Source organism: Colius striatus, chromosome 3, assembly GCF_028858725.1.
Source record: "Colius striatus isolate bColStr4 chromosome 3, bColStr4.1.hap1, whole genome shotgun sequence".
Classification (NCBI taxonomy): domain Eukaryota; kingdom Metazoa; phylum Chordata; class Aves; order Coliiformes; family Coliidae; genus Colius; species Colius striatus.
Genome location: NC_084761.1, coordinates 45,976,998 through 45,999,506, shown reverse-complemented (window position 1 = coordinate 45,999,506; position 22,509 = coordinate 45,976,998). Strand labels below are relative to the sequence as shown.

General features: G+C 39.2%; 1 protein-coding gene across 7 annotated transcripts in view; it reads right to left on the bottom strand.

Annotated features, from left to right (window-relative positions):
- Positions 1 to 22,298, bottom strand: part of EMCN (endomucin) — a 58,501-nt gene extending 36,203 nt beyond the window's left edge. For 3 of the 7 annotated variants that reach the window (XR_009818410.1, XR_009818409.1, XM_061992224.1), the window contains exons 1-4: positions 22,104 to 22,294; positions 4,746 to 4,805; positions 2,003 to 2,104; positions 1,472 to 1,588 (exon numbers count right to left, since the gene is read on the bottom strand). Coding sequence is in view for 5 of the 7 variants with exons in the window: in XM_061992224.1 (XP_061848208.1) it covers positions 1,472 to 1,588; positions 2,003 to 2,104; positions 4,746 to 4,805; positions 22,104 to 22,161 (337 nt within the window). In the remaining 2 variants the exon portion in view is untranslated. Of the gene's footprint in view, positions 1 to 1,471; positions 1,589 to 2,002; positions 2,105 to 4,745; positions 4,806 to 22,103 lie in introns of all 7 variants that reach the window. The other 4 variants (XM_061992222.1, XM_061992221.1, XM_061992225.1 and 1 more) reach the window with 4 other exon arrangements.
- Positions 22,299 to 22,509: the final 211 nt, after the last annotated feature.

Genomic DNA, 22,509 nt, shown 5'->3' with positions numbered 1-22,509 from the left:
GGCTCAGAGCTGGGGAGAGTTTCGAGCAACTTCTTACAGGAGCCATCTTTACAGCTCCTTCCCCATGACCAGAAACAGCTTCATGTCAAACCATGGCAACCTGTCACCAAGGTTTAGTTCCAGGTGGCTGAGCTGCTCCAGTACCCGCAAGCCAGAAACCTCTGCCAAAGCGAAAGGACTAGGGATCACATCCATAACATGATGCACCATGCCACGAGCTTTTGATAGACCCACAGAGTCACAAGTGCAAGCTTTAAAAGATTCTTTGAGGCCTTTGGTATTAGTTCAGCAGTCTGTATGTCGGCCAGACCGTATTGTGTAATTCATAGATACTGGCATTTAAAAGCCAAGCCAAAAGCCAAAAGACCTCAGGCTGACAATCAGACTACTCCCTATGTCAAATACAGTGAGAAAGCTGCATCAATTGAAGGTTTAACCACTAGTTGAAAGGGTTATTGCTCTCCAAGCAGCATAAGCATCTTGAGTCCATGAAGGGTGGCTTTAAATGAGGATTTGCACAAAGCAAGCATGCAGACTCTTTCATAGCAGTCTCTTTTTAGTTAAGGAAACCAAGGTAAGAGATGTCAAGTTCTAATTATTTGTCACAATTCATCAAGCTCAAAATATCAGTTCTGAGAATATTTCTATACTGACTGCTGAGTTAAATAATTGGAGCATTTCTTTCTAATTTTAAATATTAAAAATGGAGTATTTTAAAGCTCCAGTTCAGTGAAAGATCTGAGCAAACATTTACAGTGTAGTTCATAGATAAAACAGAGAGACTGAATTTCATCCTGAGTTTACTGAGATCCTTTTGGATGTTATACTTGTCTAAGCCAATTACTGGCTGGATATGTGGGATTTAAAATTTTTTTTTGTTACTTTTTGTTTTTTAGAATTCAATCTGATGCACTGGGCCAACACACATGTTAATCTGAAGATTTGTGGGGAACAAAAGTATTTCTTAAGCTTGATGCTGGGTAATTAGTAACACCTCTCTGCTTTCAGTATTGTGACTCGTAATAATATGGGACATAATTAACTGTAGCATTGTAACATATATAAAAATAAAAACCAGAGGAGCCTGTTCTGACACCACTCTGATCACACAGAATCTCTTTTTTTGATGAAATACTTGTTTAAAAGAAAATCCAGCAAAATGTGGAAGAAAAGAAAAAAGTAAATGAAACCTTTTCCAAGCACATCTCTCCCAAACACAGAGAGATCAAAATCCTGCATAATGGCTTCAGGTCACCTCCATTACAGAGTAAAGATATAGCATTCTTTGTGTAAGATTCTAAGGCAAGATTCATTAAAGATACACAGTGTGATAGGATTAACAACTATGCTTCACCAAACCTCCAAACCCATAACCCAAACTACTTTTTGACCTCCTTTTACTGATCCACATTGTTTTACAGAAATGTAGTGTACAATGAATAAGAAATGGCTCAATAAAATGAACACTCACCATTTGTTGTGCTGTCATTTTTATCTGCTGTTGCAGTGGTCACTTTTACTGTTGATGGTTGTGGTGTTGTACCTTGTGTTGTTTGTTGTGTAGTATGAGGTGAAGAAAAGTTGGAGTCTAATAAAGGAAAGACATTTGAATTATTTCCTCGTTTTCAAATAAGCACATACGCACCCATACACAAACACACCTATTGCCCTGCTTGCAATCTAGTTTTAAATTATCAAAAGAATATTTAATTTAAATCAATAATTAAGAGGGGCAGGGCTCACTTCACTGCAGGAAAGCCATTCCCTGTTCCATAGCTGGGTCACCCCACTGAAGAGAAGCCTGTGATAACACAGTTCCAAGGCCTGGCTTGGAGCTGCCTTGAGCCTGACCAGGAGGAAAATCCTGTGCACACTTGCAAGGTTTCACCAAAGAGTTCACTATCTGTAAAACAACTTCCCAAGCCAAGAGGCACTGCTGCCTAATTTCCTAAACAACCACTGGAACAGCATCAACAATTAGCTCAAAGAAATTGTCACTTACTGCTTGTGATGGATTCATTTGTAGGTCTAATTGCAGTTGTTGATAGCACTGACACTTGCAATGTTGTTGTTTGTAAAGTCGATGAGTTCACAGCTTTCGTTACTGCAAGAAAGGCATTCACATCTATATTGATTTATTTTACCGTGCATAAATAACCATCACATACCTCTAACTGCATTCTCTCACAAAAGTAGCAAATTTCTGTTTAGAGTCTGGCCCTTACAGAGTTTTCTTACCCATACATTTCTTAAGAGGATTCAAAATCCATACAGGTCGTATCTGAGGGAAGACTTGGCCTGTAGACAACCTGCAAGTTGCCTACTGGAAGTTAGCAGCTTTACCTTTCAGCTGTCCCTAAGGAAGAGGTATATGACTTTTAAGAGTTATAGAGGTGCTTGCCATGACTTCCATGAGAAGAGTTGAGGGGGAGAGGAGCCTGGCATGGATGTATGGGTTTGTTGTGCTGCTGGACCAGGCTGATCACCAGCACTTTGCTGCATACCTGTTTAATAGAAGGAGGGATGTAAACAAAGTGTAAATGACACACAGTAACATAGGTCATGTATTACTGGTAAAGAACCGAAGGGGAAGAGACTCTAATAGGACCTCCCAGGGAGCTTTGTGTATTTTTTCCTCTTCTCTGTGACATCTACCTTGAGCCCGAGCTGAATCTTCTTCTCTGGCTAGCTTTTCCAGGTCTTTTTCCTCTGCACCCAGATTTACAGGGGAAAAAAACCCCAAAAAACCATCTAGCAGGCCTTCCTCTCAGGTGTGCACCAAAGATTATGACATCCTGGTTGAGATGAACATTATTCTCTAGCAAGTGATATTTCCCAGCGTGAACTTGGTGCCCTTTGTGAGGTGAATCCTGACAGTTCTCTCCTCCAGAAGGGTGAGATTTGGAGGTTTAAGGGAGGGGGAAGAGCTTCCTTAAGGAGCAGGGATCACTCCCAGATGCTGCTGGTACAGAAAGAGAAGAGTAGGATCACCCAAATATCACTAACACAATAGCCAGGTTTAAATCAGTGTGTCTTGCTGTGCATGGGTGGAATATTGTGGGTCCTATATGTCCCTGGCATATGTTCAAGGAAACAGATTGGCCAAATTGCTGCCAAGGAATCCGGGCTAAAAAAACTCTGTAAATTAATCATTTTAAGAGCCCAGCTTTCAATTTTGTAATCTCATACAAACAGAAAGTGCTACTGTCAGCTACAGAGACTCATGTAAATCCCTGACAACAAGCCAACACGTCCTACTACCACTTCAACATTTTAAATGGATGGGATACACGAAAGAATAAGAACAAATCATGACATGTCATTTTCTCTCATATGATTTGATTACTTCTAAATACAATGTTCACACCAGAACTTTAAAAATATGCTCTCTTCCTCAGCTCTCAGTCAGCTGTCCATTCACCTAAAACAGCAGTGCCTCAAAGAGTAGACTCCCTTGGGAGGTTACACCACACCCACAAAGTACTTTCCTCTTGTAGTGGATTTCTGATGATTTTCTTGTAAGCATAAATAACAACACTGCTCATTTTTCTGTAACAAAAAGCTGAAAGACAATTTTCAGTGAAACATTTGAAGAGTTCACTCACTGTGAGGTGTTTGGCCTTTATGAAATGTCTTTGAAACAGACATGAACATCATGGTTTTTGAAATGTAAAAAAACTGCAAAACAATTTGAAAAGGACTAATTCTTTTGCTGTAATGAACATAACACATGCATATTTCACTTAGCTGCATCTTTTTCACTTCCTTTACTAGTACTGCAAGTGTATACATCATAATAATCTCAGTGCTTTCAGCTCCAAACAGGCTCATTAGTATTTGTAGTTATCAAAAAACAGAATCCCATGTCCAAGTTTTCTTCTCTCATGCATTACTTACTAAATGAAGCAGTCTCCAAAATTCAGACTAATAAAGGAGTTGATATTTAGCTCACATGGATATGAGCAATATTTGTTTTTCATGACTACAAAGCTATGAAACAAAGAGAACTGAGGATGTCAGTCGAACCTGTAAAGAGTCACAGCCTTTTACCATCTGAAGCAGGTATTTGCTCTGTTAACTCTTCATAGTTTCAGGACATTAAGTTTATTAAAACAACCACAAACGAAAGAGAAAGAGAATACATCTTTTGAAACTGAGGGCACCAGTGACACCCTTTACCCCCAAATTTTCAATGATCTTGAGAAGTTTCTAGAAGTTATCAGTAGCATTTTTGCAAATGCCACTTTTATGCATATGTATTCTTTCCTACTAACTGAGGCCCAACACTGGTATATATTGCATAATCCTTTACTGTCAAAGTCCAAGTCCTCTTCCATCACTCTACACCCATCAAACCAGGCACTCATTTCTGCCATATCCCTTAACTGATGCTATTTCACAAATTATCCTCAATCTGACAGCCTCTCAAACTATGAGTCTTGGTTAACTTGTTAATATCTGACCACACTTGAACCACTTCTTGAGAGCATAGGAACTCACAGAATTTCAGCCTTTTTCACCTGAAACAAAAGATGCAGCCTGCGCAAATTAACCCTCTCTTTACTAAGATCCCTCAATTCTTTCTTCTCAACAGAGTTTTATAAGAGGCCAAGAGAAATACATTGGTCTACAATCACCTTGCATGAAATAATTCATTTAATTTCTCCTAGAAGCTGGAAAAGCAGAAAGGTAAAAAGGCAATGGGAACTTCAGAATACCAAATAACAGTGAATTTGCACTCTTACCAGATTTTGACGTTGATGCAGAAATGGCTGCACTTTGAGTGCTGATTGGTATATCATCTTCTGAAATAAACACAGAAAAAGTCATATTACTTCAGCCATCTTCCATATCTATTCAGAACTACATAGGCATGTAAGGCAGAGAGCAGCAAGGACTTTCCTGAATAATCAGTTGCAGTAGGCTATTAGCAGAAGCAAACAACTAATATAACTCCACTACCAATTTTTTCAAGCTGTATCCTAAATCTCTTAGTGAGGCCCTCATTGTAATGGGGAGCACCTCCTACAGCCTCCCACCTTGGGCTGTGGCTTGTTTTCTAACAGATATTAGTATCTTCAAGACTAGTTAGTGGAAAAAAAATGGAGCAATTAAAGCTTTTTGGTTTTTCTTTTTTGATATCTCCTTCTGTCTTTGAGTACAACCACAGATGCTCTGGGTTTTCAGGGTAGAGGACTAAATAAAATAACTGGTTGCAGGAGTAAGCACCCATTCTCTCGTCTTGGAGGAACAAAATAGTAGTTCCCTGGCTAGTACAAGCATTTCAGGAGAGGTTTTCAGCATCTTGAAATATGATTCCTGTATGTGAAGGGAAGAAGTCATATAACATAGTTTGGGGAGCAAGGCAATGTTCCAGCTGTTGGGAGTTTACTGCAGTAAATGATGCTCATCTTAAAAATCCTAGGTCAACTTATCAAGTGGAAGTCTCCAATATTACAAAACAAACAAGCTGCCCAAAAAACCCGCACCAAACCAAAAGCAAGGTGACTTCTTTATCTTCTTACTATGCTGAAAATTTCTAACAGCATAACTCAACTAGAGTTTTGGCTTCAAACGAGATTTTCAGTCTTATTGTTTGGGCGTCCATATTTATCAACTATAAGAAGTTAGAGGGGTGATAGAAGGGGTAAAAAACTAGTTACATTGAGTCAGAAACAGTGGCATTTCTCAATGATTTTATGCTGCTATGAGACTAGGATAGCTCCATTTGGGGAGGAAGAGATCAACTGTGTGACTGAATGGGAGAGCAAAATGGCACAGACTAATCCCCCAGAGCTTTCAGGTTTGGAGCATGACATCTTGCCATGCTGCATTAGTGTGTTGTAATACAGACACTGCAAAACTGAGTCAGGACAGCATGTCACTATTCTTGTGTGACTCCATTCATGGTAATATCTGCTGGCATTCTCTCTTTTCTTGGCTACAGGGCAGAACAGTCAGCTTTGTTCCCTTTGCTCAGCATGCTGCGCTCTGATTAACATTTCACGAATACCACCCGAGGCTTGTCAGAGTCACAGATCTAACCTGGGAAAAAAATAACATGTAATAAAATTGCAGAAGCTCTGTGGGCATATATTAAGGTCTAGTCAGATGAGCCCTTGTAACTCCTCTTCAAGCAGTGTAAGGTGTTATCAACTCTCTTTCCATCTGTGCATTTCCAATGGCTACCAGCCGGGATGTTGCCCCTTCCTGCTAAGCCCCGCTTTCTTGGGTATCCTTTCTAGGTATGCTGCTGCCTTCACGATGCCTTATTACAGTACATGGTGGTTACTCACAGCCCCTTGCAGACTGCATTTAAAATACTGGTATTCTGGCCATTTAGTTATCTGATCAGAATAATGCTTCATAACCCACACTTGAAATACTTTAAAACCAAATTTTATCCAAATAGACCAAAAAGGAATCTTGTTTCTATAAACAATGAACAGTTTTCCTTCTCTTTATTCTCATTACGAACTGTTGACAAAGCTCCTGTAATTCCACAAGGCTGTAGCACTAAAACAGAATGTTTTTTCAATAGTGCCTATATTTCATATGGTTTGTTGCAATATCTCTCAGTAACTACCATGTCTGTAACGCCAGCTAAATGCACTAACTGGCCCATTAGCTCATTCCCTAGCTCACTCTTCCCCTAACTCAGCATGACTTGGTGGAAAGCCCATTGCAACATTTAGGTTATTCATCCTTTAAAGGCATTCAATTTAATAACCATGTTGATAGGCTGTGACTTCCTCAAGACAAAAAAAAAAAGAGTTTAAATCACAGTTTTATTATGATTCACAATTTGCTGATTTGATCACAGGCTAGAGATACACTAAGGTAAATTTGAATAACAAAGTAGAATAAAGTAGAGTCTTATGAAGTAATTTTTTTAAATGGAGGGTAATTAAGTACCCTTAAAAAATAAATTGAAAGTAACATGCAAAGATGCTTCAAACTTGCCAGGATTTTGGGGGGAAATGGATGATTAAAAGAAACAATAGAACTAGTGACTTATTATGCTCTTATTTGCAATGTTAAGTTGTGACTAAGAAGACTCCTATGGGGGATAAAAGCAGGAGATCAAAAGTGACTGAGAAAATAACATTGGCGCATTAGAGACTGTTGCTAGACAGAGGGAGAGATAGATCCATTTTTTTGCTCACATCAGGTTGGCTGGAGCCTTAGATAATGAAAAACCAAGTAAAGTTATACTTGCATGGTTTTTTGGCAAATTTAGATGCTGTGATCCCTTTGATATGAAAACACCTTGATGTAGACTGATGTAGGCAAAAATCTACTCAGCAATTGCTCCCACACACAAATTTCTTCCATTTGCCATGTTTGCTGGCAATAATTTCAGCCAAAAGAGTGTAGATGACCTGTGATGTAGCATCTTGTGCCTGGACAACATGAACAGAGCTAAAAGGTGCTTAGATATAACACTGGGCTGAATAAAAGATGGTGGTGGTGGTGGTGGTAAGATCCAAACAGAAAAAAACATGTCTAAAAGTAGATAACAAGATGAGAAGAAATCAGAACTTGGGAGAAGATAACAGACAGGAAGAAGGTGAAAAGGGAAGGGCAGGAAGGCCCAGAGACTTTAAGACAATAAGGGTGGCAGGGAAAAATAAGAAGAAACTAAGAAGAGCTTGAAAAACATTTGATTCATGGCCACAAGCCCAAAATGAAAAAAAGAGTATCTGTTCAGTTTGTTTGTTTGTTTTTTCTTTAAGATTCAGAATTTCCCTTTATTGTCTTTTTTGGCCTACATTTAGATAGTTCTGAATTTGTTCTAAAATTGAAGCAACAACGCAGCCATTTGTATATAGTCTTCAGACATGATTTCAAAATGAAGGAATTAAAAGAGTGAACTTATTTTTTTTCTAAAATTTAGGAGTCACTGAATTCATCCAGGGGTGACCAATGGCCACAGTTGTCCTCAAACTGCAGCTTTTGATGTGGGCTTCAGTCTCCAAGGTCTGAGCTTGGACCTCTCATAATTTCTTTCCTCTCTCTCTCATTATTTTTACCTTTATACTAGGAAGATTAATATAAGCAGATTTTGACCTTTTATTAATTAGATTCCTGTTACTGCTATAATCAAGACAGAAAATAAAAGCAGAAATGACTGTGTACTATTACATCAGCAGTGCTACCGCTACCAGATACTACAGGGCACAAACCACTAAGTTTAAATCACCACATGAAACAGCTAGTATAAAAGTGAATGCAAAAAGGCAAAACAAAAACATTTTTAAAGATGACTAGGTTGTTCAAAAAGTATATTAGAATCATAGAATGGTAGGGGTTGGAAGGGACCTTTAGAGATCATCTAGTCCAATCCCCCTGCAGAAGCAGGGCCACCTAAATCAGGTCGCATATATTCATTAAATGAATTTCTGAGTTTAAATGATATCTAGTTTAGCATCCATATCCAATTTTGAAAATAAATTATTTTTATGGAAAATAACTTTCATTACAGAAATAGTGAGTGAAATTGCCCGTTCGACAGTTTTTCACCTGACTGTGTTCTTGGTAGAAAGAAGTAGACGTTCAGATTAAAATCCCTGTACTCAGATAAGCACCGGTCAGATCACAGCTGAAGTACTTGGTCCAGCTTTGGAAGGCTGTTGAGAAGGGTGTGGATGCCTGGAAGGGGCATTAATGGAGAACCATAAAAATCATCAAGAGTCTAGAAAAAAAATGACCTCTCAGGAAGGACTGTAAAGTTGCATTTGTTTAACCTAGAGAGGGAAAGATTAAGGGAAGGCATGAAAAGAACACTTAAGTAGGTGAGGGGCTGCAAAAAAGACAATAATAAAGTTCTCATTACATCCACTGAGGATGAAAGTAGAGGTAATGGACAACAGAAATCTGGATTAGAAAACTTCATTTTTCAGTGTCTGTGACCTAATAGCCAGATCCCAGTGTTTTCACTGTTTTCCTGATGAGATATAAAATATTCCTACTAAAAAACACATCAATACCCCAAAAAACTGTAGCTGGGAGCAATTGCCAAAGAGGTGTGAGGAAACCTGTGAATGTTAATTCCCTGCTTCAAGACCATGGAGAATATAGAGGTGGTGGTGTTGTGTTATATTTGTTATTCTATATCATTGTGTGACCCTGGGTCCTTGCAATCATAAACAAGCCATGCAGAAGTCAAAGCTTTCTTGTTTTCTGACTTTCCACACCATCAGAAATAAATAGCGATCTTTTTCCAGGAAGTAAATCATAACTCTGCCAGCCCCTATGACCATGATAGAGCCTCGCTGTAACAGCTGCTCCAGCAGTATCCGTGGGAAGACTGTACTGTACACTTTGTCTGATGCTTTGTCCTTTTTGGAGAAAGTTATAGCTGTCCTTGTGAGATAAGTCTGTACTGACATACTCAGAGTTCCAAATAAACAGCTGCTGCCTGATGATGTACATAACTGGCTTACTCTTACCTTGGAGCTCTGTTGTCTATTATATTTTTTGTTTCATTTTCATTTATTGCTGCTTCATCTCTTCATTTTCTTATCTGATCTTTCCCCAGGCCCAGTGTAGGTTCTTACACTTCTATTTTCATGCCTCACCCATCTTTCTTTCCTTGTTTCTGACCTTCTACCCTAAGACTTGAGATATTTCTTTTTCTTTTGTTGTGTACTCTCATGCAAAGATTCAAAGTCATCCAAAGGGAAAAAAAAGAAAAAAAAAGGTTTGCCTAGTACTTCATCTACCAAAAACCAGTCATTGCACAAACACCACTCTCATGTGGAGAGCAAAAACAAGTCTTAGGCACTGCTAAAACACTACTCAAGTCCTCCAAACAGAACTCAAGTACACTTGAATACGTTAATTTGGGAACCAAACTTAAGGTTTAATTCCTGATGTAGAAATAGGCCTTCTACCCAACAAAGTTTAACCTTCGGGTGCTCTTGGGCTTCCTCCTTGGTAAATGTTTTCCAGGTGCCAAGATTGCCCTTCCACCCAAGAGGGAGAAGGCAGAGTGGTACAAGCAGTGTTTGAGAAACCTGGATGCACTTTTCTGCACAGCTTCAGGGTAACATTCTGCCAAGACACATATAAAGATGCATTAAAGCAGCTGCCAACTATGTTTATGGCTGGTATGTAATGATACAATGCTGGCCAGTTCTCCAAGGGCCTACCCAATAGACCCGTATCTATTGCATCCATGTTGCAGTATTGTGCTACCGTAAATAGTGTGTGAGCTTTGCTGGTTTACAGCTCTCTTGGATATATCATCACAAATAAGACAAATGGCTGCAACTGCAGAGTAGAGATTACTCCATCCTCCCTGGAATGTCTATGTAGAACAACATAGTTTAATTAGTTTAGATGGAGCTTCTGGAACTTAATCTGCCTCGTTCAGACCAGCTTGGGTATTTCTAATGCACTTTGTCACGTAGACACCCCTTGTATCCCATTTTCCCATCAATAAATAGGAATAATTGTATCTACTTATTTTCTAGAGGGCTACAGACTGAAACACACAATGGCATCACACTCTAGCTTTAATGGAGTTACACAAGAAACAGAGATATTTATGGGTCAAGATCACAACTGTGTCTGCATTTTTTATCATTTATAACCATTATATCATTTTATTCATAATATGGATACTACAAGCTTCAACATTTGCTTTTGCAATCAATCTCAGGTCTTTCAATATTTAATTTTGTCTGAGGCACGTGTACAGTGCAGAATCAATCCTCTAAGATACTGCAGAAAGCTGTAATATAGGCCATAGCAAAGACTGGGATTAATTTTAGATATTGTTGTTATTTCAGTACTCCCTCTGCATTTCTGCAGTTAATTTTATATCCATTACATACAGCTTTCCCCCTCCACTCCATTCTAATTGTATAAATAAGAGCTATCTAATACCAAGATAAATGCACTGGAGGAAATCTGCAGATTCAAGACAGACATATTTCTAAGAGCAGAGGGGTTTGTCTTCAGTGTTTTAATAAATCTTAAGAATAGTCATCCCTGTAGTACTTTCAATTTCATCCAAAGTATTTTGCTAAGACTGAAATCCTGACATGAAACTTTCCTAAATTCAAACAACAGTGTTGAATTGTTGACATTGGTTGGCTAAAAATTACTAAGCCATACTATGCAAATTATTTAGAAAGCCAGAAAAGCCTACAAAAAATCTTAAGGAAAGCATAGATTATTTCAGATCACAAAAATTTCTATTTGGGATGAACTGTTAGAAGAGGCTTAAGTGCAATTTTAACAGTATTGCTCAAAACTATCAATTCCTTTCTTCCTATTCAAAATCTCTAAGATCACAAATACAAAATCTATAAATTAAATATTCCTGAATTTAAAAAAACCCATACCCACAGTAGAACAAAAATATTAAAAACCTGTAATTATTTTGTTATAAAATAATTAATATGCTAAAAGTAACTGTTTTTAGCACATTTAGTCCTTGAGGACTCATATACTAAATCTTTCCTCTGTAGTCATATCAGCTAGATTTTAAGTGGGAATCAAGATTCTGATGTAATCCAGGGAAAGGCTGGAGCTGATAACAGTGTGTAGTAAAGGATGTTAAATTAAAGAAAGCCATTTGCAAACTTCATGAATTTCAAGCAAAGTCAAATAAAAATACACAGCCTTCATGTCATCACATTTCTTCAGTGTGCTAAAGTAATAGAAGAGGCATGGCATGCCTCATACATACACTCAGATGCATTTGTAATAGTATTTGCACACAACTATTCATGCTGTGACAGCACTCTGTGGAAGAGAAGCTGTGTCCCTAATAACAGTCCCATGCTAGATTACTGTCACTGCAATATCATCACAAGTCAGAAGAGCGAAGTGTTTCTCCAGCCTGGTCTCACAATGCTTTTGCACTTCTGCTAATGCTCTTAATGCAGCCTTCTGCAACATAAGTCATGTTCCTCCTCAGGATTTTCTGCATTGTGAGTATCTTGCAACAGCGACTGGAAGGACTATGTGGATTCTGACTGTTCATAGTTAAGATGAACCCCTGGAAGATATAGTCATATACTACAGGCAATGCTGAAAACTATAAGGCAGGGAGAGAGGTCATGTTCTTTGGTGCCACCCAACTTGGAAGTCTGTGATTCCCACTGCCTAGGGAGGTGGGAAGCCACCTCCTGTTTGCCAAGCTGTTACCTTCTTTTCAGTCATGCCCGTCTTGAGTAGCAAACTGAAAACATACAAATCCTACATGTTGAGATCTTACATTGCAGTTCAACTTTCTATTTCTCCCCTGTAGCTCCTGGTCCTGATTTGCAGGCTGGTGTCATGGGACATAGACCATCTGCTGTGAAACAGGGGTAAGAAACATGAGAAAGGACAGGGGAAGATGCCAAGGCAGGAAGGAGAAGCTTCTGGGGCAGGAGGGCATAGCACCCTCCCTGCAGAAAGCAAAAGCACCTGAAAACATGAGAGAGAAGATGTTAGAGTAGGGCAAGCATAAGTGCAAAGCCCCATAGCTGGAAAGGGAAATGGGGACAGGGCTGCTCCTGCATGGCCTGGGAATGGACAGGAGCAACTGGGACAATGTGAGGCCTGAGCTCTGCAGAGGAAACACAAATCAGGTGGGCTAGAAGCATCTGGCAGCAAGAGCTGAGGAAAGGGAGGGAGCCGCCATAGTTTTTCCATCAGGGAATGGCAGGAAATGCAACTTTGGTATCAGCACTACCCCAGTGCTCCTCCTGCTTGCCCAGACATGTGGATAGCATGACACAACACCAAGCACTAGCAGAGACCTGCTGGGACTTAGTAATTCCCCAAACAAAGAGTTCTGTTTCCACAAAGCCTACTCAAAGCACCCAGAAAACAGAGGTTGACCCACCACATAGAGAAGTACTGAAAAAGCAGCTTCCAAGGACCAGCCTCAGGTAACAGGGCTACAGGTTACTGAGGGCTCCTCCTCAACAAAAACATGGGATAAGTGCCTCCATGTTTCTGAAACAATCCAAGCACTGCATGCTTTGCCTCTCTGCATGTGTGGACATAGAAATCCGGGCACTTACCACCCAGTTTCATGGGTTTTTTTTATTGACTCAGAAGAAATGCAAACTCGCTATTGAGAGCTTTTAATCTCTAGCTTTCTCAATGCACTTTCTGCTCCTATGTGAAGCTTGGTGAATATCTTTATTACTCTGTACTACAGAGGGATGAGCACATTGTTTGCACTCCATAAAATAATAAATGCGCTCAGCATGCTCATCAGCACTCCAGCCAGCCCTGGACAAAGGCTCCAAGCTCTGAGTTTCACTTTATTGAAACCTGTTAAACCTATTTAATGGGTTTTAATTAAACCCTTTAAAGCTATTTAAAACACAAGATTGTCAGGCTTTGATGGTGATATATTTGTCTGTGCATGTGTAAGATAAAAGGTAGGAGTTACCAAGGGTTATTTTATAGTATGAAAAACAAACCACCACCCCCCTCATATTAGTCATGCTAAATCAATTTGGAAATGTCTTTAATGCATGCAGTTTTATATAGAAAGAGCTTTTTACATATTGTGCACTGCTGAGCAGAACATGAAAAAGAAAGGAAGGAAAGCCCCTTCCCCTGCAGCAGGAAAGAGTGCGAATGTTAGTGTAAGTCACCCTCACCCAGAAGGCGGAGAAAAAAAACTATGTCCCTCTCTAACACTCACAATGCTTTTTCCTTACCATGCTATTTGCAAGCCTATTTTTGTTTCCTAGGAAAAAATGTGTTTGGGTAGGGCAGACAGAAAACAGACAGAGGGGAAGCTGAGCCCGGGTGGATGGGTAGCTCTCCTTTGCAACGTAGCTGCAGCAGTTAGTAAAATCATAGTTCTTCTGCTCTTTGTGATCCAAATGCATGTCCGGCAACATGACTAATTGTATAATTCAGGAAAGGGTCACTGTAGTGTCTGCTATGATGTCTGTATTTTTAGCACATCTGGGATCAGCCCAGACACCCATTTCAGCCACACCCACCCATGCCACTCTGCTCCTGACAAAGCTCCAAAAGCCTCTTCCTGTCAGAAACTTTCCGTGGAAACACTGTAAATTGCTTCTATAATTAATTAAATTCCACACTCAGTTGAGTCCCTCTTCATCTTATCCACGTTGCCTAGAGCAAAGGTTAAGTGGTACAAAGTATCCCAAAGGGGAAGCCCAAAATGAGCTTTGCAAGCCCAAAGTGGAGAACAGTCTCACTAGAATTATGTTATATGCGATATCTGATTTCTGTAACTGGCATATAGAGCTGATGAAGACCTCCTTATCTGTGAGTATCTTGCCAAGCTGATTGAATACTTGTTGCTTTGAATTTCTACCAATCTGATACAATTGCTAGGTTCAGATGTGAAAATGAAGTGCTTTTCTCACGTGCTGAATGTTCCAAAGTATCCCTATTAAAAAAACAAAGCTGTTACTAGGAAAGTACTTGAAGCAGAGGGATAGCACTGAGGACCTACACTATCAGAAAGCAGTGGGAACTACTGTGATAGCCACTTCAGAATCCATGCTGAGAAGCAGCTTCCTAACAAAGCAGAAAGTGAACCGTTGTCGTGGTTTTGCGCAGCCAGCAATGAAGCACCACGAAGGGATGGGGGAGAGAGATCTTAGTCACTGCCCCTGGCACAGGGTCTTTAATGAAGTGCAAGCAAATCTCAGCTTCACCAGTCCTCTCCACAGGATACAGGGGAGTGTCTGCTCCAGCACACTTCCTCCTCTCTTCCCTCACTGACCTTGGAGTCTGCATGGTTGTTTCTCTCTTCCAACTCCTTGCACCACCACCAGCAGGAAAAGAAGGAAGGACAGAACGAGAAGGAACAGGAAGAGCTCTCCTCTTCTGGCCTCTTCTTCTTAAAGAGTGATCATGGAGGTGTCTAATTGGCTCAGCCTCAGAATTGGGTCTGGCTCAGAGCTGGGGACAGTTTTGAGCAACTTCTTACAGAAGCCATCTTTAAAGCCCCTTTCCCCTTACCAGAAACAACTTCATGTCAAACCATGATAACTGTATTCAGGATGCTTAGGCTTGTCAAAATGCTGAGTTTGGTCCTAGTCAGTGCACTATGAAGTTATGGTGAGCTGGGAGCTGATAATTTCATATTGGTGAGTAGCTATAGATATCACTTGTACATTTATTGGATATTAGCATAATTTTATTCCCCATGACAATTACAACTATTGTAAATGAGTTACTCCATCCCTGTTCAAGCCTTTTTGCTCTTCCTCTCCCTTGGCCATTTCTTCCATAAGTGACCAATCCTCATTTTCCATTTTGTACCTGAAAACGGTATTTTCTGATAGTTCTTGGAAATGTAAGGTAAAGGCAATTAGGGAGTAAGAAGACAGTACACTACAAGAAAGTGTCACTAAGCCAATAAGATAAATTTTGTACTAGTTCACCTAAATTCGACAGCATTTAGATGTACTAGCCATATGACTGCATTAGCACAGGGAACGGCATGCAAAGGGAAATAGTGGATTCCTCTGAAGCCTTTGGGGCTAGACAGAGAACCAAAAACCAGTCCTGCACCAAGAGGTTTTTGTTTCTAATCCCTGTACTGTGTCCTTACCTTGCTGTCATTGGCACGTCTAGAAGACCTGGTTATTTGGCATAGATCTGTAATAAGTTCTTTCTCTTACAACATGTTGGAAAATAGCGAATTGTTGCAAGTGAAGCCTAATAGTTCAGTAAATACATTTATTGCCTTCCAAACCACAGCAAATACATCAACAAACTACTCTTACAGAAAAAAAAAAATCCCAAAACCTTCCTGAAGAGAACCTAAAACTACTCTACTGCGTTAGGCTTTCTAGGCAGACAGCTTTTGATGTTGGCTGCAATTTTCAAGACCTATGTTGTTTTGTGGCAAAGCAGAGTCAAGAAAGCTTCATAACTCAAATAATTCAATAGTTTTCAGAAAAATATTTTAACAGTATTATATTTTAACTATAATTGAATTGCATGCTGGCCCAAAATGTTTCTTTTGACATGCCACAGACTTCTGTCTTTATGATCGTCAGCAGGAAATGAGTTTTGAAAAACTTGTTAGGAGTTTCAGTGAGCCTATAATCCCTGTGGGGGGAAAAAGGACAATTTTTTTATTTTTGGCAGTGGAAGCATTAGCTTTGTATCATGTCCAGTCCCTTCCCTCTACCAGACATGACATGGGGCATTTAAGGGTGAAAACATTTGAATTTCACATTTCTTGCCAATCCTCAACATTTTCAATATTTCACCTAACAATGTTTAGTGATATTTTCTGCTTCCATAGTCTTTCAATGAGTTTGCACACACTGATGTTTACATCATCTGTATTGCTGCAATATATAATCCATGCAGAGATGAGGAGGGGCAGCTCATTTGTCAAAGAAAGATGATTTCAGACTGTCCTCTTACTGGGATAGATAGTACCACACACATTAGTGTTTAGAAGGTTATCAATGCTGCATTTCAAATAAAAGCCTAGAGCATGTGAAGAAGCAGGAAAACCAGTAAAAAATAAAGGAATATATGGGGCTTTGATCACTTCAGATAATTATCATGCAATGAAAACATGCCTCAATGAGTAAGTATTTAACAGAGGAAAATAAAGTGAATCCTTGGCCATGAAGGGTAGTCAATCTCCTGGAGTTGTTTTTCACAGACTAACTAAAATCCAAAGCTTTTGTCATTATGATATGTTGTTTCTTCAATAGCCAAACCCATCAAGCCCAAATACGACATAAATCTCCTGCTAAAGATTATGAACAAAGAAATATGCAGGAAGTGTAAATATCTCATTTTATAAATCTGGGATTTAATTGATTTAACTCTAAAGTTTTGATTACACTGACACTCCTCAAACCAAGTATCACACTGAGAAATCACAGCATTAAGACAAGCTGAATGTGGTTTTTAGAATTACTACATATCTTGTAGAAATCTTCAGACATCAAGTCTGGTGTAGTGTTCCCATCCCAGCAAAACACATAATGCCATTAGTGATAAGACAAGGCAGAAAAGTTGCAGCAGATAAATGGGATGCAAAGCTATGTGTCACTTGCTCTGTGGTTTCAGCAGCCTAAGATGTTTTGCCATGTACAACATGCAGTTAATGCTCAGGAGTATGTTAATGCCATGGGGAAAAAAAGAAATTGAAAATTGTTGTAAAAATATTCTATGGATAAACAGGCTAGGATTTTCACCTGTACCAAAGTCAGCCAAGCATCCACTTTCCACATAAAAGCAGTCAGAAAATCCTTGTACTGTTATTAGTTTGAAGGTTAACCTCTGGAGCGTTAGCTAGTTAGTCTGGTCTGAAACAGGCTGCTATCTAGCCTGGATGTCAAGAAAAAAAATTATTTGGATCCCTCTAGACGAGCCTCTGGTATAAGTGCAGATAGCATTGGAGGACTTCCTATCCCCTTTCTACCTCTCTTGCAAGGTGACAATACCCCAGCAGATCACACCTGCTGAATTTTACCCCCTTAGAGCCATTGTATCAGCAAGTGATCATCAGAGCACAGCTTTCTCTTGTGGGGAGGTAGGTTCAGAAGTGTAGAGATAGCATCATATTAAATTGTGGCAAACCAGTTTTCCTGTTGCAGGTAGGTCTGGGTGATACAGAATCCTGCTGTTAAGGCATCCAAGGATCCACTTTCACAAGATGGATGCCAAGGTATCACTACCTGATAGCTCAGGTACTGGGACAAGGACAGTGGCTTGCATGGCAGGACATGGTGAAACTCAAGTTTCGACTCTTCTGATTAAATCAGAGACATCTATTTTTAGAGTGGTAGCTGAAACCAAAAGTAAATGTTTGTCTTCTAGGGGAGCCAGGTCTGTAATTCTTGACTTTTATTTGGAAATAACAGCTGCTGCACACACAAATTCAACATTGTCTCTCTGTTTACAGAATTGCAAGATAAAATCATTAAAGCATCATTCCTTGAATTATCTCAGCAAAAATACAAACAAAAAACATACCACTCCCTCCTTCATGAGAAACACAAGTAATAAGGATGTCTTTCCACGTAATTTTACAGTGTGGCTTTACTCATCTTTAGATTGTGAAGCTAGCCTGGCTACTGAATATTACCAGTTAAATATATTCCCTTCCCTAGGTAAAGAGTTTCTTAAAGATTATTTTCGTCTTTCCGCAAGTTTTTCACTCAGGACTCAGATGTATAAACAACTGGAGATAAAATTCAAGGTCCTTTCCTATTTAGAAAAAAAACCCACAAAACTAAACAAAAGCATAAGCTTCAGCAGATCTTTAATTTATAAAGGAGTAAAGATTAAGAAGAAGTCCAAGTTTTAATCCAGATAAAAGGGACAGCTAAATAAAGGAGATAATATTCTGGTACATTTTCAGAAGACACAACCATTTGTTATGCATGTTATATGGCACTATGTTTTCTCAGGTTTGGCACTGAATCCGGCAAGCAACTTGCCCTTCAAATTCAGTTTCCATTTATTTTGGCTGCAAAACATAATCTCCTTATCAAGCAGGTATCAAGCCATCTGCTTCTATCCTCATTAAATGCATTCAGGTTTGGGGCTAGAATAAGCAGTTTTCTTTTGTCTAGTAATAAATATATCTGTAAATGACATTAAGGCAAAACTGAACCAATATGAGAAAGCTCTAATGAATGAATGTGACAGCAGAGAAAAAACACAAACAAACCAACAAAGACCCAAATCAAACAAATACATATATTTAAAAAAAATCTCTACAGGAACAAAAACTCAATTAAAGGCTACAGTAAATATACTGTCTGAGAAATGTTGGAACACCCAAACCACTTTTTTTGCTTTTCACAATAGGCAAACTGTCAAAACATTTAAAGTTTGGGTTAAAGAAAGCTAAAGGTGTGAAAAAGCAGCTGGTTATCTAAAGCCTATTCACATTTCTCAAGATGAGACAAGGATCCCACTGTGACAGTCTGTGCCTTACTGGTCTCTCCCTGAGCACAGCCATGAATAAAAATCCAGAATGAGAGGAGACCATGCTCAAAAACTTTAACTGCTGTAACTGGTTTAGTTAGTACTTACTTTTAAAAATGAATTTTTAAGAAGACTTTAAGGCCAGGGAGCTGAAGGCACAGAAGATGGAAAAGAAAAAGACTATCCACCTCTTCTAGTTAACATTGATGAGCAGATTTCAGGTGGCTGCAAATGTATGTAATCACTACAGGAGCCCTGATTAGAGGAACTTTTCTAGAGCTAATCAGCTTGGGAGCCAGGATTAATATGTTATGTTGTAAGGCTGGGATGATGTCCCAGGCTCCAAGGCACCTCCTTAACAGGGAAATTAACAGGAAAGTCTGATCCACAGTGTAATGGAGCAGCTCCAAATGGCTTTAGTAGCCTTTGGACCAGGCTCTCAATGCCAAGATTTGCCCCTTCCTTTCCAAAACAAAAAGCACCTTTTTTAAAATTTATTTTTTTATATTGCCATGCATTTTGACAAGAACATTCTTGGAGAAAGGTACTGCCAGCTGTCAATAGAGGTCATTCATCGGATGTTATTATACTGTCCCAACTGTATGTCTACTTCAGATCCTACAATTGAGTGTATAACCTGAACGCATCCAGACCAATGCTAAGAGCACAATCTCACTCTTCTATCATTTCTGCAAGAAGGAAACCTGAGTGCCTGAGTGAGAAGGAAGCTGTGATGTGCTATAAGCACTTTGTGGAGGACATCTGCTATGCCATGTAGCCATAGCCATATTGTAGTACAAGGCTGAGGCATAGGAAGATGTAATGTTTTGGAACAGATAAGAATAAAGGACAATGTGCCAGGAGGACTGAACACCTTGGGAGGAGCACAAAGGAGCTCCTGCTTTAAGCATGTCATTTAGCTCTCAGAGGATCGAGAAAGGTGTTGAGAGGAGGAACAAGTTGTCAGGAAGCTATTGGCTTCCATCCCTGTACATAACTGCCCCTCTAGTAATTGACTGACAGAGGATACATTAGGTACATTTGGGACTTATGAGGGTGAAAGATCCCAAGCATACAGGCTGAAGACAAGGCATGAAGTTTGGAAGCCCTGCAGGAGACTTGGTACGTTCTTTACTAAGCATGATGGAAACATCCTTGTCCACTTCTGCATTGTTTACAAAAGATACAAAGACAAGCAGCTTGTGTGTATTATATGAAGAGGCAGTGAGTCCACATATACTTGTCTTCATAGACAAAGTACTTATAAACCTGGGTAACAGAGTACTAAAACACCAAGGTGTGATTTGATCATCTCTAAATTTTACCGAGCGTTATTTTAAAATACTAGAAATCTTTCTAAGCAACTGGAGAAATGTCTTGCTTCTGTCTCCAATGTTCAAAAAAGGGCAAATGAGCATGAGAGAGACTGGTGTCAGCCTCCTTACCATCTATATTTCTCTTCAGATTTTACGACCCTACTGTTACAGCCCAAATGTTCAGGACACTTCAGAGATCAAACAGTGGAAACCCAAAGGCTTTGGTTAAGCCTTACAGAACAGACAATAAAACTGCTTCTGTCTTAACAAGTTGATGCATGAGATAGCTTGAAGGAAGCTTGACCAGATTACATACTTTTACTTTCACAAAGCGAATAGAGACATACTCCAAATTTCCTCACATGTATTCTTCATTTTCTAATGTGAATTTACCAACAGAATTTTGCTACTATATCTTCCTTGAAATAAAACATTTTTTAAAAATTACCTTTACAGAACAAAATTTGTTCAGAGCAAATGTTTTCTGTGTAAAATTTGCTTATTCACTGTCATCAATTCTGCTCTGTTCATAGCACACAGAGGAGGGAAAATCCTTTTTAAAGAAAGGTTTGTATAAAATTGACAGAATTCCTCCCACCTTTGCAGGTTGCATTCTGATAAGCTTTATGGACTGTTGTCTTAAATATGGTCCTTTTGATCCAACTCCACTTTGCTTTTCAGAAGTTGTGAAATTAAAGGTTTAACAATGACAGGAAGGCTATTTTTACTGGGAGCAGCAGTCAGAGAATAAATAGTATCTCAATACAGACTTTTGGGGCTTGTAGTTACTTAACATAGTTTTAAAAACAGTTCTTTCTGTGGCCAAATCTTACTTTTAATTTCCTTTATTGATTTTTTTCCCCCCTAAGGGCAGTGAGCCCAAGCAATAGCATAAGATATACCACAGAACACATTTCTAGATTTTAACACGTAGTCTGAGGAAAGTTGATTAACTTTTTTAGATCAGTTCTTCTAGTATCATCAATTTTAAAACTTCTGATTCATTAAATCCCTGACAGGCAATCTATAGGGATTTGTGGACACTTTGGTTACAAATTATTCACACCAGAGGTCCAGCAAATGAAAGTATAGATAAAAAGCAGGATTGACTTCGAATGTATCTTTTGACAAAGGTGATGATAGATTCTGGGTCGCGACACAGTTTCTCTCACCTTTCAGATTCTACTAGTTACACTTTAAAAGCATGATCTTTCAAGATGAAGATTAATGAAAATAGTAGTTCAGTGATCATATGAGCACCACAAAGTTTGATTAAATCTGTGCATTTCAGAATAATTTTTAAAAGATACTGCAATCAGTAACTAATATTGCCCCTAGGCTTGCATCGCTCATTATTTGATACTCAATAAATGTTGTACATCTTGGGGGGCAAAATGTGAGATACTGTTTGGCCATACTTACTGCTGGCACAGTGAGAGGGAAATCCATCAGATTAGATTTGATTTGCAAAACAGTATTTGCAAAATCTGACAGACATTTCAATTCCTCCCTTAAAGCTCTCTCTACAAAAGATGCTTTATTTCAAAGAAGAAAAACAGAACTGAAAACCTTTGTCAATATGTCTCTACTTTTAACTCCTCTCACATTGAGAAGCTTCATGACACCTAGAAAGAGAGCTGTCACAAAAATACAATGGCAGGACAGTTTCTCACATAACTCATGTAACTCAACTACCAGTTAGTACCTTCTCCTCCAACACACTTTCAATCACTGAACTGCAAAAAAACCACCTGAAATCAACTCAAAACTCCCAGAAAAATAAAAGCATCCAACGTCAGACAGCTAAGCTTTTGCTCACAAAATACCCTGCAGATGTTGCAAGTGTATCCAAAAAAGCCAAAAAAACCTTACCTCCCATAATACAAACACAGAGTACAGCTAAGAAGAAGGCAATCCTCAGGAGCTTCATACTTAGTTGTGGTGGTGGTGGTGCTGTCAGCTCTCCTTTACACAGCTGGGCAGGGAGTGCTCTTGCTCTGAGGCAGGCCTTAATTACTCCATGGAAAAAGGTGTGTAGAGACTGTGCCTAGTCACTGCCCATTCCTGCTTATTTTGGGGACTTTGATAAGGAACAGGAGGAAACACAACATACTCCCTCTGGGAGTTCAGTACGGAGGAGATTTATTGTTTCAGTCCTTACAGGAACTCCTTTTCTTTGGCAGTGAACTGTGTTTTTGTTAATACGTTATTTTGTTCTTCTTCGGCCACAGGGTCAGGAAGGTTTTTGAACAGAAGCAAATCTTCCTTTAGAATATGC